The 14,745-nt window shown below is 52.7% G+C and overlaps 2 protein-coding genes across 2 annotated transcripts in view; both read left to right on the top strand.

The window, feature by feature from the left end:
- The window catches only part of Rpl18a (ribosomal protein L18A), a 110,362-nt gene that overhangs the window by 26,487 nt on the left and 69,130 nt on the right, over positions 1-14,745 (top strand). The window lies entirely within an intron of this gene.
- The window catches only part of LOC143424066 (homeobox protein aristaless), a 43,885-nt gene continuing 30,718 nt past the window's right edge, over positions 1,579-14,745 (top strand). Inside the window, exon 1 of the mRNA XM_076895874.1 lies at positions 1,579-1,732. Within this exon, the coding sequence (XP_076751989.1) occupies positions 1,579-1,732 (154 nt within the window). The remainder of the gene's footprint in view (positions 1,733-14,745) is intronic.

Consider the following 14,745-nt stretch of genomic DNA (forward strand, 5'->3'; position numbering starts at 1 on the left):
AGTAAATCGCGTTCGCGTTTCTCGAAGGTGAACGCGCCGTCGAGGCGACCGGGGGCCATCGTTTGGAACGTCTCCAGATCGACTCACCGCCGCTACCAGCAGTATTCATCGATCGTCGTCCCGGAAGACGAACCGATGACTCTTTCATCGAAATTTCGCCAGCCCGTTCGCGTTCGATTCGTTCCAAACGACTGCCCGCACGAACGATACCTAAGTACATCGCACGTAATATATTTCAAGATTTAACGGATACAGTGTATAAAATAAATCGAGAAAAATTTACCCATGCCCAATGATCGTCTTCTTCTTCTGTATTTTTTGCCTCTATCTCTTCTTCCTCCTCCTGTTCTGGTTGGCAAGAATTCGAGCAAGTCGAAGGGAGGACGAGGGACGCTCGAGCGAAACGGTAAATCGCCGGCAAACGACGTGGGTGGACCGCGGTAGGCGGAGTTGTAAGCTCGAGGAAACTCCATTTTGTCCGAGGTAGGCGGTGTCTCGATGTTCCACCTTCCCCTCTACCAGGTGATACCACCTTGGGACACGATCGACCTTCTCGAGGTGGAGGGAACTCGAACGCGAACATTGCCGAACAGGAGTTCGCGATACGCGTGTGCTCGCTGCCGCTTCTCGTGTCTGCTCCGCGTCGCGTGGCTGCGCCGCTTCTTCTCCCGAAGAATCGACCGATTCCACTGTTGCTCTTGGGATGTGTGAAACAGTGACCAGGTTTCTTCGACGAGTTCGCCCGCGACGCTCGACGAAACGAGGAGGAGGAGGTAGAGGAGGAGGAGCAGCAGCAGCAACAGCAGGACCAAGAACGCCGCGAACGCGATCGGTGCCGGGCCTCGATAGAACGGTGCAGTGATCGAGCGCGAGACCATCAATGATCCGTGCGATCGATCCGCGTAGTTGACGGGACTCCCAGCGCGACGATAAACACAACAAGTGGAAAGGTCGACTCGCGCGAACAAGGTTCATTGATGTTTCCAGGTAACGCGGATTCGCGTGCCGTTGGTACACAAACCTTGTACGCGCTATAGTTTTCCCGGGTGGATCGGCTACGCTCGGGACCACCGCGATCCCGTCAGTCTGCAATGATACGCGCGGTTGATGACGATCGGGCTGACTCTCGTCGTCACGGCCCATCCTTACGGAGGACATCCCGCGTCGAGCCGGTTCCAAACGATCGCGCTGTATCCACTCGAACGAACCGTAGTAGCCTCGCGGCGATCGTAAAACTCGCGAAACTACCGCTGATAAGTATCAAATTTCCGGTGTAGCGGCTCTAATCGATCGTACAACGACCGATCGGAATCTGATCTCGAAAAGACGATAAGGGGACGATAGACACAGAGAGAGAGAGAGAGAGAGAGAGAGAGAGATAGAGATAAAGAGAGAGAGAACTCGTACGAATGCGTTGCTACGAACAGATGAACGGATCGAATCGTTGACGTGGTTCTCTGTGCGATGCGGATCGGGAAGAGGACCGCGCGAAATCGGTGTGTACTGTGAGAGAGAGAGAGAGAGAGAGAGAGGACCGCTCGCTGCTCGCTTCCGTTGGTTTCGCTCTCGGACACGACGATGGATCTGAGCACCACCCCGAGAAGAGCGGCGGAGGGTATGGCCGAGCTTCAGAAGACTCGCGTGGCGAAAAGTGTGTTCAGCATCCGGAGTTTGGTCGACGTCGAGGAGGGCGAGTTAACCGGGGCCGAGGAAACACCGGAAACCGCGCAAAGTGAGTTTCTCTTTCTCTAAACGACCGTACCGTGGTCACCGCGGTAAGGTAACGCGTAGTAGCGCGTAGGGTGGCTACCACCGCGATCATTGATACATATACGTATACACAAGGAGAGGCTCATTCATGGGATGGTATATTCGAGCCGGGGATCGAACGCGAGCTCGGGGCCGATCGGTAAGCCGATCGAGACGACGCCGGAGACGAACGTTCTAGGAACCGTGAGCCGTTCGACATTCCTCGCGACCGAGAAACGCTCGTTCGAGCGAACAGTTTTTGCGGCCGAGCGCCTTTTGTGCTCGCTGGTTCACCGGGAACAACCAGTCCTTGTAGAGCAATCGAGTCAATTAAGGTTCACTTATACTCGGTAAATTGCGATAAGACGACGATTAAGTTGAAATTAGTTCTCTGCCCCCCTGGGCCCGGCAAAAACTGTATCGATGTCGTTATTGCCGACACGTATCGAAGGTAAATTAATACTCGTTTCCGACTGGGCCAATTAAAGGTAACACGAAACGAAACGAGCCGAGCCGAGCCGAGCCGTGGCCCGTTCGACGATCTCTCGAGCGATCGCCGTGGATGAGATTTCGGCGGGAGCGTGACGAGCGTGGAACCGGGTGGAACCGGCTCGACGATCTTATTCGGCGGACAGACGCGAAAACGCGTACTCCTCCGAGCCAACAGTTTCCGTAATGCCCACGTAGACACGGGCTGCCGATATGCAAAGTGGCCAGCGGCCGCGATAACTCGCGTTACTCAACTTTCCTCTCTCGGGAAATAAATAGCAAATTACCATTTAGCCGTTGGCGATAAACCAAAACGAGCTCGCGCGATAACGGAATCTCATTCCGCGGGCATACCGTATCGCCTCGTTATCGAGTAATTAACAAGTAGGTAGTAGAGACGGTGTCGCCTCGCGACCGTTCCCGCATATTAATCGAACCGCGATCGCGCGATTCCCTCGCACAATCACTCGGGAACCCCGCTGTCCTTGCCGATCGACGATACCTCGAACCGATGTAAACACTTCCCTATCGATTTACAACCGATGGACCATTCTTATTCCGATGCTAATTGAAAATACACCATTTTTCTATAATCCCGGCTATCCGGTCGTTGAAAATAATATTTACCCGGCTGGCACCTAAATCGGATCGTTCGTTAGCCGATAGATAACCACGTTAAGCGATACACCGACTACTCGAGTTAATTTCAAGAAAAATTCGATCCGTATCGGCGATAGATAAATGACGCTGGAAAGGATAGAGCCGTTTCGGTATAAGTAACGTATTCGGTAATAAGTAACACAGTATTCGGAACAAGGTACACACGGTTACCTGAAACTCGCGTAAAAGTAATTTTACTAACAAAGCACCGGCTAATCGTGCGGCGTAATTACCAGCTCGTTAACGTAAATTAGACCGTAACATTATCGTTTGTTTTTACTCCTCTATCTGCTCGCGTATTTTTTCCAACCATTTTGAAAGCACCCGTTTAGACAGACGGTTCGACGCGGCGGGTACGAACGTAATTGGTCGCGGCGCGAGGAGCCATCACCATTGGCCGGAAACGGTGCTCGAAACCGGAGGGTTGCGCGTCCCGCGAGCGAAACGCGTCGAACCGGAGCCCTTGGGGGGTTGTCGACGCACGATTGGCGGTCGATCGGCTTCGAGATCGAAGGGTTCTCCCCCTGCGAAGGGTTCTCTCCGGCCGTCCCCGGAGGAACGGATGCCGATTCGAACGGGAAATCGGTCGCGATCGTAGCCAAGGGTGGCGCGCAACCGGCGAGAGGCTTGATTGCGAAAAAAGAACAGGAAGGTATACGCCCTTCTCTCAATAATGCGCGCCGGGAAAGCCATAAATAACCAGAGTCGGAGTTTTACGCGCGCGTACACGATAGAACGCGCGGAACCCCGGTGATTGGTCAGCCGGGGCCCGGTAGAGCAGCCGCTAATTGTGTTTTATTAGCGTTCTCTTTCCCCTCGCCGACTAACATCCGCGATCCACGGCTAACTAACCTCCGTCCGTGTACTAACTATAAACGACATTGTTATTAAGAGTCCTCGCGGTGTATCCGAAGCCCACACGGTCGCTCGCGCGCGTATAAAACCGCTACCTCTCGCCGCTACGCTCGCTCGTTAGGGGCTGTTAAGGGGCTGCGTGGCAGACCACCGCGCGAAACCATCGAAATCACTTTCCTAGCCCCGCGATACCAAACGCGAATTCACCCAGGAAGGCGGAGACGAGTTTACCTACCGATTTCCTCCTTCTCTCGTCGTCGTCGTCGTCGTCGTCGTTGAGAGACTGGCAGAGATCCTCCTGGTGGGAGAAGGAGCGTAAAAGGGGCGAGGGCGAGTCTTATTACGGCGAGCAGAGTCGGGCATGCTGGTGCAATCAAATAAATTAGCCGGAATTACGCGACTGGTGAACACGAGGCTAGTGTAGGCGCTCGGCACTCGTCCTCGCCACACCAATTAGCAGAGCTTTATCCCGTTTCAGCCTCGAGCATATTTCACCCGGGCCAGTTACCTATCGTTTTCCGAGAAATTCGTGGCTGCTCCCCCATCCCATCCCCGTTGAGCCGCGTCGCGGTCTTTTTTTCTCGCCATAGTTTCAACAACTTTCCGCTGTTCGCGTCGATCATCGCGACCGAGAGCGTTTATCGCTCGACTATAAAAAGACGGATGCTGCGCGCACCGAGGGGTGAGTCGCGCGCGAACACGCACGCGGTCAGCCCATCCATTCCGCGGCGCGGGGCCCATTAAAGCGCATTACTCGGCTTAATGCTCGATTGTAAAATAGAACGAGCATCGCGGAGAGGAGCTTTCATCTATCGTTGAGCATCGATCTTTGCGAACCCCGGGTAATAAGAGCGGCTGTAATCGGGTAACGAGCCACGATCCTCGTGGGAGTGAGGATGTGGCAACGGCAGTGTTCTACACGTTCGGGCTTAATAACGGCAACAATATCGATAGAACGCGAACGAACGAACGAACGGCAACGCGTCGCAAAGCAAAACGGTTACCGCGTATTCTTGCGTGACGCGTTATTAGCCGATTGGCTCATTAATCGCTCCGTCGGCCCGAGACAGCCGACCACCACCCCTACCCTTCTTCCATCCATTTCGATACCGAGTAATTGCTAATCGCTAATTGCGAGCTCAAACACTCCATCCAATTAACCCTCCCACCACGACCTCTTTTTTCCCACCCTCTCTACACCCCTTTAACCCAGACCTGCACCGCGCGATCGTAAATAACCGACTTTTCCACCGTGACGAGTCCATTACGAGATTCCCCGCCTCCTCCTCCTCCTCCACTCGTCAACGAAGGGAAAGAAAGAGAGAGAGAGAGAGAGAGAGGGTGGGAGGGTAACCGATCCGATTCGAAGCTATGGTTTCCTTCATTTTTTTTTTTTTTTTTATAGCGATCACCTGTTAACTCGACGGGGCTAATCGTTACCCGAATACCGGGCGTCATGTGCCGTGCGGTAAACGAGTCTCCTCTCGTTTTCTCCTCTCTCTCCCGGAGGAACGCGTAAACAGCCCCATATGCTGCGAGGAGAAGCGAGCGTACGACCGGTCGAGAGAAAGACCAAGAAAGGTTTACGTACCCCTTTCGGTCAATTAGGGCTAATAAATGGCGTCCACGGTGGGGTCGGTTGATGGCGACCGAGAAAGGGAACGGGCGGGGGGGAGAAGGGAAATATTATTTTCGAACGGGCCGTCAGGTCTGTGGGTTTATGCTATTAAAAATGTAAATATCTGCCGGCGGCTCGTTATCGGATATAAATATGGCGGCAGCTCGAAACGGCAGATGGGAGGGGTGAATTTCCAGCTCCTTTGTTTCGTTATTTATTGGAATGTGGGCCACGCCGGGTACAGGAAACCCACGCTTATGCGGCTCGCCGTATACCCGAGGAGCCGCATTCGTCTCGCTTTCGACCCTGCCTCCCAAACGTTTCAATCTAACCACCGGCATCCACCCTTCTTCGCCCTTCTTCGCCCTTCGCAGGAACCGCGTGTCCGCGGGCTAATGCCAATTAAAACCCCGAATAATCACCCGAATTCAATTTAACCCTCCCTCCTCTCTCTCTCTCTCTCTCTCTCTCTCTCTCTCTCTCTCTCTGCCGCAGATTTTCATTTTTCGATTTCACTCGGTCGACTAGAGAGAATCAACGATCGTCGCGATCGAAACGATTCCGTCAATCGACGGACCGCGGTCACCACCTTTCCCTCTCTCTTGGCATTTTTACCCAGACGAGTTTTGATATATGACTCGATAAAACGAGACCCAAGGCGGGGTCCCCCGAGTAAATATCAAACGTATAGAGTGTTCAACCTCGTTAACTTGTTCCTTCGCTCGCAGCGTATACGCCATCGACGCGAGGAAGGGAACAAAATAAGAAGGAAGGTACGAAGGGTAAAAGCAGAACCGTGATGCGCAGGGGACGCTAACGAGGGAACTTTGCTAACTCGAAACTTTCCATCGTTTTTTTCAATCCCCCAGGACCCCGTCGTCGGTGCGAACGAGTCGTTCGCGAACCGTCGCGATCGGGTAAACACGCCCGATACGTTTTAAAGTAGAAATTTCTTTGCCGTTCACCGGCGCGTAACTCACTGCCGCGCGATTCAACGATAAATAACGATATCCGTCTTAATGAAATACGACGGTAAGTCGACAAGGAGTTAATCGTGTCGCGCGAACGTACAGTTTACCGCGAGCCCGCTACGAAAGCCCACGGACACGACAGTTCTACATAGAGGGAACACGGTTTTATCAGATCTCGGCGTAAGACAAGATTGTTTAGATTATCGGCAGGTGCGTGCGTTAATGACCGGTAAAATTATCCTGGTAATTACTGACGTTCTAAAAATACTCGCGCAAGACTCTCTCTCTCTCTCTCTCTCTGCGTTGAGATCCCTCGCGAAGATACCGCGCGGAAAGTGTCGTTTCCGAAACGCGACACTGCTTTGACGACATTATGGATCGGCGATTACGCGTGACGCGGCCGCGAGCTGTAAAAATGAATTTCCTCTAGGCGAATGCTCGGCCGAGGAATTCTCGTTAATATTCCCGTGGTCAATTAAAGAACACGGAAAGCGCGTGTCGATCGATTTTCTGGAGGGCAGTTTTTTGCCGCGGCGGCCGACACGCTTCGACAGACCGCGGAGATTGTGCCTTCTTTTTCCGCGTTCGCGACTCGGGGAATTGGACGGGACTCGTGGCGCGTCTGATCGCTTCTTTCCTTCGATTCAATCTCCTCTCATCCGGTGTTTGCATTTTTTCGAGCGGCCCTCCCGACGGCGAAATTTTTCCACCGGTTTCAAGGAAAAACCTTTTAACGGTCGTGGTTGACGGGACACGGCGTACCCGCGTACCACCTCCCCGCCTCTCTCTCGAGAGAGAACGAGGACAATGACGGCGCGACACGACGTTCGCTACTTTGACTCGTCCTGACCATTAGACTCGCTTTACCGCGTAGATAAATTCAAGCAAAGAAACGCCCTAATTTATGGTCTTAAGAACGTAAGTGGTCGTTACCGTGATCTCGATAAGTCCGGTACAACGTTGCTGACATATGTTGTTTCAAGTGGTCGGTTAATTCGTCCGGTATCTGATTGCGCATGGAAACGAAACGGTCTCGTCTCGCTCGATCCATCCGCCGCCGCGTTCGATCCGAACGGTTAAACGGAGACGAGTCAATCCCGTGGAATTAACTGGTTTTTTGCGCCGCCACGATTCGATTTGTCCTTTAATCGCGCCACAATAGGAGAGACCGGCGCGCCTCGCCTCGCCTCGCCTCGCCTCGACTCGGCGCAGGTGTTGGCCTGGACGGAAGGCAGCGTAGCAAAACGCACCGTTTTATCGGATCTCCGTTCTCCTCCGTTCGCCCTCCTGCCAATCTCGCCTCTAGTACCCGCTGCTAACAGTTCTTTGTCGTCGTCACCGTCGTGCTTGTCATTAGTTCCAGGCCACGAACGAACCATCCACTCGGTCGGTCGTCGCCTCTCCTCGCCTTCCAGCACCGCGTCTACCCTACGCGTAGCTGCTGGCTATACGACGCGATACGTCGTTTCGAGCAATTTTCAAACTTCCACCCATAAAAGCGTCCAGCCCCGGTGGCGAACGTCCGGTGATATTCCGCGATCGCTTCCTCGCGGTAACGAGTCGAAGAATTTATGGAACGAGCAGGAGACTCCGTTCGTTTTGAGTGATTCAAGGAGCGAATGACGATTCCGGGAATCCATTAGGAAACACGAGTTTAACACGATCGTCGATTCGAAAGCGCACCCTCGTTAGAGGAGGATGCCAGGAATACCGAACGTTCGTCGGTGGCAGGACAAGCATTCCTACCGACGCGACAGTGGCCGGGGAGTAAAGTGTTTTCCCTAAATTCGGTTAAGATAGGAGGCCCACCACGAAGTTGTCCCGCTATTCGAGCACGATAACAGACTCGACTCGCCTCGCCTTCCTGTCGCGCTCCGGGTATACCATCGCTGTGTGTACGCGTAACAACCGCCTCGTCCTCGTCGAAAATCGCCTAGCGCGATCAACTTTTGCGCCAAGGTACGCGATAGGTGTGTGTAGAGAGAGAGAGAGAGAGAGAGAGAGAGAGAGAAAGAGAGGTGTAGAGATCACCTGCGGACCCGCATTTAAGCGTTCGAAGCGTCACGTGGCCTGGCAAACCCATTAGGTGGTACGGCCCTGATCGGTTAAGAGCAGTCACCCTTTCTTTCCTCTCTTTTTTTCTACCGAGGTATTCCGCTATCTGCCGGACGGGTGCACGCACCAGCAATGAAGAGGCACTTACGATCAGAGAGACCTTTCGAAGGTCCACTTACGCGTTGGTCCACTAAAAGTTGCCGTGGCTCGTAAATCGACCGGAACGCGAGCACATTTCCACGGGTGAATTTTTCTCTCCACTCCGCGTCTAGACGACTCGCCGCCGCTCGTCAACGAGCAGATAACCGGGGTGGTGGCTGTCGTCGAACCTTTCGTCAAAGTTCTCGTCGAACCCCCGCGTGCCACGACGACGGTGTCGATCCACGCGAAACAATCGGCCGGTCGTTTACCTGCGAATCGGTCCCCGCGAGCCCATTACGGCACTTTGCGCCTCCAAGATAGAAGGTTTGATTTATATTCATTTTAGCGGACAATCGCACTTGTCGGGAATCATGGATCACCGGTTGTTTGGCCCGTATATTAAGATTCCTAATGACGATATCGTCACGGCACGCTGCTTAATGGATTCCCCGAACTTAGCTTGCATGATTAATTTCGCATCGATGGATGGGCCCCGGCGCGAGATTCGTGAAACAACGCCCGAGCCCGGGCAATTGCGCGTCTCCTCTGCCCGCTTTATTAAATATCCATTATCCGCGTAGATAGACCTCGCGATCCGAACAAGGCGCGTCGTGGAACAAGGGAGGGTAACCGCGGTTGGGGAAAAGAAGACGAAACGAGAGAGCGGTGGAGGAGGGTATCGCGTGCGGGGTAATCAACGCGGAGCAACATTAATTACCGTTATCAGAGTCCTCGGTCTGAAGCGTCGAACAACGAGAAGAACGCGAAAGAAGAACGTTTCGTTTCATCTGTAGCTATATAGCTAGGCGAAGATCGATCGTTCGGGTGAGACGAGAAGTCGAGTGACGTTTTAAGTTTCGCAGGGAACGGGAATCGTTTTAACGAGGTTCGCGTGCGCGTTATCTAAATTAGAGATTTCTATGAGAATCGGGACGCGTTGCGTAGCCATTGAAATATCGTGGGTTGGCAAAAACTGTCGGGCGGATATATCCGCGGGACGATCGAGTACGGCTAATTGGTTGCGAACCGAGATTGAACGCGTTTGCCTTAAAGATCGCCGGGTCCGGTAAATCGGTTCGGCCACGCGGCCAGAGTAAAAATGAGAAGTTTATTCGCGGGCAGCGCGAAGCGTGCCTTTTTTGCCGGGCACGCGGCTACGTGACGCTCGTTCGTTGCGACTTTAACGAACTGTACGCTCGCTGGTGCATCGCCGGCTCGAACGGACGATCAATTACGCGCAATTACGCGAGCCAACGGTCGGAGGTATCGAATAGATATTCCGGAATTCCTGCGTTACGAGTTCCGACCCGGAGACGCCAACAGCTGGCTGCTTTTTCTCGATCATTGGCACGATAATTATCGCGATTGCTCCTTCGATACATCGCCCCGCGAATTTTCTCCCCCTCGGACTCTCTCTCTCTCTCTCTCTCTGTTCGTCGCTCGATCAAAAAACTTGCCGGCGGTGGATTAAAAAAGAAGAGGTCGAGGCACGAGGTAAAAGGGGCGGAGGGGGTCCAGATGAGAAGTAAATCTTATTTATTCTTACCGTTCGCGTTCTCGTTTTACAAGAGGAACGATGGTGTTCGCTATGAAACTTTGTGCGATTCGTTATCAATAAGACGGCCGCGCAACGGGTTAGCCTTCTTTCTTAGCGGCCGTGGTATCGTAAAAGCAAACTGCAGCTTCGTTTACACGTGTTTCCCTGAAGCTACAGATAAAGTAAAAGGCCATAAAATGCCCGGCGTTTCGATTAACGAAAGGCGTAGATAATATGTGGGAGCTCGGTGAATGGGCGGAGCGGTCGAGGGGCGCGTAATATAAAACGCGTGTAAGCCGATGAATGCCCGGGCAAATCAAAGTGTCGCATAATTGCACGCCGATACGCGCGCCGGCTAATAATTACAAAACGCTCGCCCGAGGAGGGACGACGCGCAATTAGGACGTATTACAAGTTTTACGGGTGCATATATAATCCCGACATTGGGCGTCGAAACGAAACGAAACCCGTATTTCCCGGATACCAGCGCGAACGCTAATATGTTTACGATTTTCACCGGCTTGTAACTTTTCTCCGTTAACTTTATTACGATCCCGTTCGGGGATCGCGATTCGCCCGAACGCGACGCAACTCGCGCCGGTCACCTATTAATTTTCCTTCGAGGAACGAGTTAATTAAAACTGCGAGGTAGAAAACGAGCGACAGCGCCGTCTAAAATTGATGAGAAACGACACCCGCTACGCTCGTGTACGTTTTTCACCGCCGAAAAGATCGAGACCGTCGCGTCCGTAAACGACGAAATAGAGCGCAAATCTATTACGGTTGCGTGTCGAACGCGAACAACCGTAATCCTGGCTATCGAATCGGGATCTCTCCGTTTTGTCATTCGCCCCGATCGATCCGTCTAATAACTCCCTATCCGCGATTTCTCGTTCGAGCTTGGCAAACGTTTACACGGCTTCCGCGAATTCGACGATTTTTCGAACGCCGTCGCGGCGATAACCGCGCGCCGACTGCCACGTCCGATATCGCGGAAATCGATTCGATAAAAGATATCTATCTATCCATCTTCCGTTCCGTTTCGTTTCGACGTAGCTCGACGCGATCCCATTCTGTGCGCTTTTTCTAAAAAGAACGTACGCGCGAGGCACGAGAAAAATGCCGATCGTGTACACCGATAACGTCGCAACCCCTCGTAACGATCGTCGACTCGCGACTAAATTTAATCGCGCGCCGAGTCTAACATTAGACCATTACCGCGAGGCTGGGAACAATCGTTAAGAACGATTAGAGGTATTCCGCGTACTCGGCTCTGTCTGCCGGCGTAAATTGAATCGCGCGCGCGGAACCGAGCTGGTAGCCGGTGAACAAGTGGAGGCAAATGAGATCCAGTTAAATTTGAGTTTAGTAAGTTAGCGCAAAGTTGGCGGAACTCCGTGGGCTCGTCACGCGGGGGCATAGAGAGAGAGAGAGAGAGAGAGAGAGAGAACCCGGTGCACCGAGCACACCGAGCAGTCAGCGATACCGTACACGCGGTGTAATTGCAATTAGCATATATCACATTGGCGTAGGTCAGAGAAGGTGAGCGCACGCGAGCAACCACTGGCGTACCTATCCGTTCTTTCGCCCGCGAACCAAACTCTTTCGAGTAGCAGCGGATACCCGAAAACGGGCAACTTTGCTCGCTCGCTTCGATCGCAGCGATAAATTTATCCGACGGAACGGGCCAATTATCGCGCGATAAAGAGTACTCGTTAATTACTTAATCTATTCGTTAGAGAGGGAAGGGGGGCGGGGGGAAGAAAACAGCGATGCAGTGTCTTTATCATCGCGATCGATCGTCTTGGATGAGAGAATAAACCGAGCGTAATTGGAATTACAATGTTCAGACCTCCGACGCGCGGTTCTTTCTCCTTGCTCGTTGCTAATTTACTTAGGAATCGTGGAAACGAGGGCGCGATGCGAATAAAGAGGACGATCCGGGCGCGAAGCGGACAAGTGTTTCTCACCGTGCGCGCACCGCGCAGTTAGACCGACATAATTATCTTATTTATCTAAACGATCGATAGGATCTCGGGCAGCGTCAGTGTTAATTCGTGCGACCCTCGAACAATAAATTTTCCCGATCCCGCGCGCGCGCGCGGCGTAACTTCGCCTTCCTAGAGACGAATGAGCATCGGACGTGCGAACTTCGTTACGACCGTTTATTTATACGATTGCCGGTAGGCCAACCAACGAGGCGCACGCGTATTTATTTCCTCCGCCCGATATTATCTTCGCGTTCCGTATTTACCGCGATTTACGAAGCAAACCGACGCGAGTACATCGCGATGCTAAATGCTTTACGAGCCTACCGCGAGCTAAACGTTACGTCACGATCTGTTGCTATTTTACTTATTTAGGCGAGGAGGATTTCCTCCTCCTCGAGGAAGCGGAGAAGCGTCGCTTGTCACCGGAATTAGCGCGCGCGTTGTAAAACCGCAAACGCTTCCAACTAATTTATAGCGAGGCGACTTGATTAGCTGAATTTCGCGTGCGCGATGCGCGACGTAAAACATCGGAGGTGACGTTTACGGGGTCGGTAACATTGTCGGCGGCCGCGGTTCCGAGCCGCGTTTTTCCAATCTCCGCGCGGACAAGAAGGGGAGAAAATATGCAACCACGGATGGAGGAAGAGGGAAAAAAAAAGCGAAAGTTAACGGACGGATAAGGCATCGCTAGTTCGCGTGACAGCGTATTCGAGATCTGTTGTGTAGTGGCAACACTGTATGCTAACCACGCGCGGCCATCTTTGATGGCAATTACAATTAACAGGAAAACGGGCATGTCGTAAAATGCAATTAAATATTATTACCTTTCCTCTAATGGTCGCTGCGGCCGTGAATGCGAGCCATACGTTTTCTCGAACGTATCGACGTACCCGCCTGTATATTCTTATTAATAATCCGTTAAACCGCGCATCAACGTTGAATCGGTGGATACGCGGTTCTGATTGCGACTCTTTTAAACAGCCCCTCCGCTGTTTCTTCGAAAGGGAAACATTTTCCTCGGCAATCTTCGTTAATGCCGCGGTGGCCCAACCAGCAGGTAGAATGGACGAGAACGCCGGACGAACACCAAGACCAACACGAGGAGAGAATAATGGAAGTTGCGCCGGCAAGTGCAGGACGACGATGATCCAGCGAGAAAGCGTGAAGCGTTGCGAGAGCTGTCACCGCCGCGGTTCACTGTCAAGGACGCGTCAAATTCAACGAGTCGACAAAGCGAAGGGAACGAGATTGGCTTCTCTCTTGTTTCAAGCGAACAACGATCGGACCAATCGATGATCGACAGATCGTTTTCGTAATCAAGAGGCATGCGCGAGGCTATCCTCGACGCGGAGCTGATACCGATCAGCTTATAACTGGCTCGAAAAATTCACGCAATTATGGTGCCGCATTTTTTTTTTTTCTTTTTTTTTCCACCTCCGATCGATTAAATATCGAGGAAGATTTATCGCTTCGTCGCCTCGAGAAGGACGACGAGGAGGGAGCCGCGTTTAAAAGAGAGCGCGCGCGTTCATAACGACGAAACGATCGGCGGACGAGAACTGGCTTTCGCTCTGGCCGACGCGAAAGTTTGTCCTTGATCGGGTAGGCCCGCCGCGGTATAATAATCATAATCGAATAACGAAACCGAGGTTGATAGGGTTCTCTCGTGTAGAGGAACGATTCGAGCTCGTCGAGCTCGTAAACCAACGTCGAGTTTATCGTTCGCGGTGATCGAATGCGAGGGGAATTTACGAAACCGGGAAGAGCACGCAGGCGTGCGCGACCGCGAGCGCGTTCGTTATATTTCCATCGCCGCTACCTCGTTCGTTCGACCGTATTAGAGAGACCGAGGCCTTCGATTCCGTGACGTAGGCCAATTTCCGGTACCGGTCTCGCTCGAACGTTAAACCACGCGCACGAGGAACGACGAAACGAAAGCGACACGCGCTACCTTTCCCCTTTCCTTTCCTTTCCTTTCCTTTCCTTTCCCGGTTGATGGCGCGGACGCGCGCACGCATGGTTTTCCATCGTCGTGCGTCGCAGGAGAGATCGCGGCTAGCGAAAGGGAGCGATCGGTACGCGGAGAGCAGAGAAGCTGGAGGAGAAGGAAAAGGAGAAAGAGCGGAGAAGGAAAGGGCAGAGATGGTGAACAGTGCTCATTGGACGGTTGCATTTTATGCGTTGGACCGGCCCCTCCTGTAATTGGTCGCCACTCAATTGCCGCTCATTAGGTAACTGCCCGTTTTTTGCGCCGACTGTGACTACGGCCAGCGATAAACCTCGAGGGACAAAAAATTGATCCCACCCTTTCCCGGCTCTCTGTGACCTCTGTCGTTCGGTCCTGATCCTCGCTCCTATAATAAGACACCTTTCCCGAGTACCGAGCCTCCTATAAATCGCCTCGATACACCACAGCAGCATCCACGGGTGAGGGTAAAAAACGAGAGGCGAGGCGAGAAAAAAAGGAAAAAAGGGAATATAAAAGGAGACGTCGTCGAGCGCGACCTTCGTTGATCTTTCGTGTTTCGCTGGGAGCACACCCACCCACACCGAGACCAGGTTAGATTGCTGGTAGATGACAGGTCGGCTGTTCTTTGTCTACCTTCGAGGACCGACTACTACTACTGCTCGTTGCTACGGCCCTCTTTTTATATCGTGAAATTAGTTGGCCGCGGTTTC

This window comes from Xylocopa sonorina, chromosome 5 (assembly GCF_050948175.1).
Source record: "Xylocopa sonorina isolate GNS202 chromosome 5, iyXylSono1_principal, whole genome shotgun sequence".
NCBI lineage: Eukaryota > Metazoa > Arthropoda > Insecta > Hymenoptera > Apidae > Xylocopa > Xylocopa sonorina.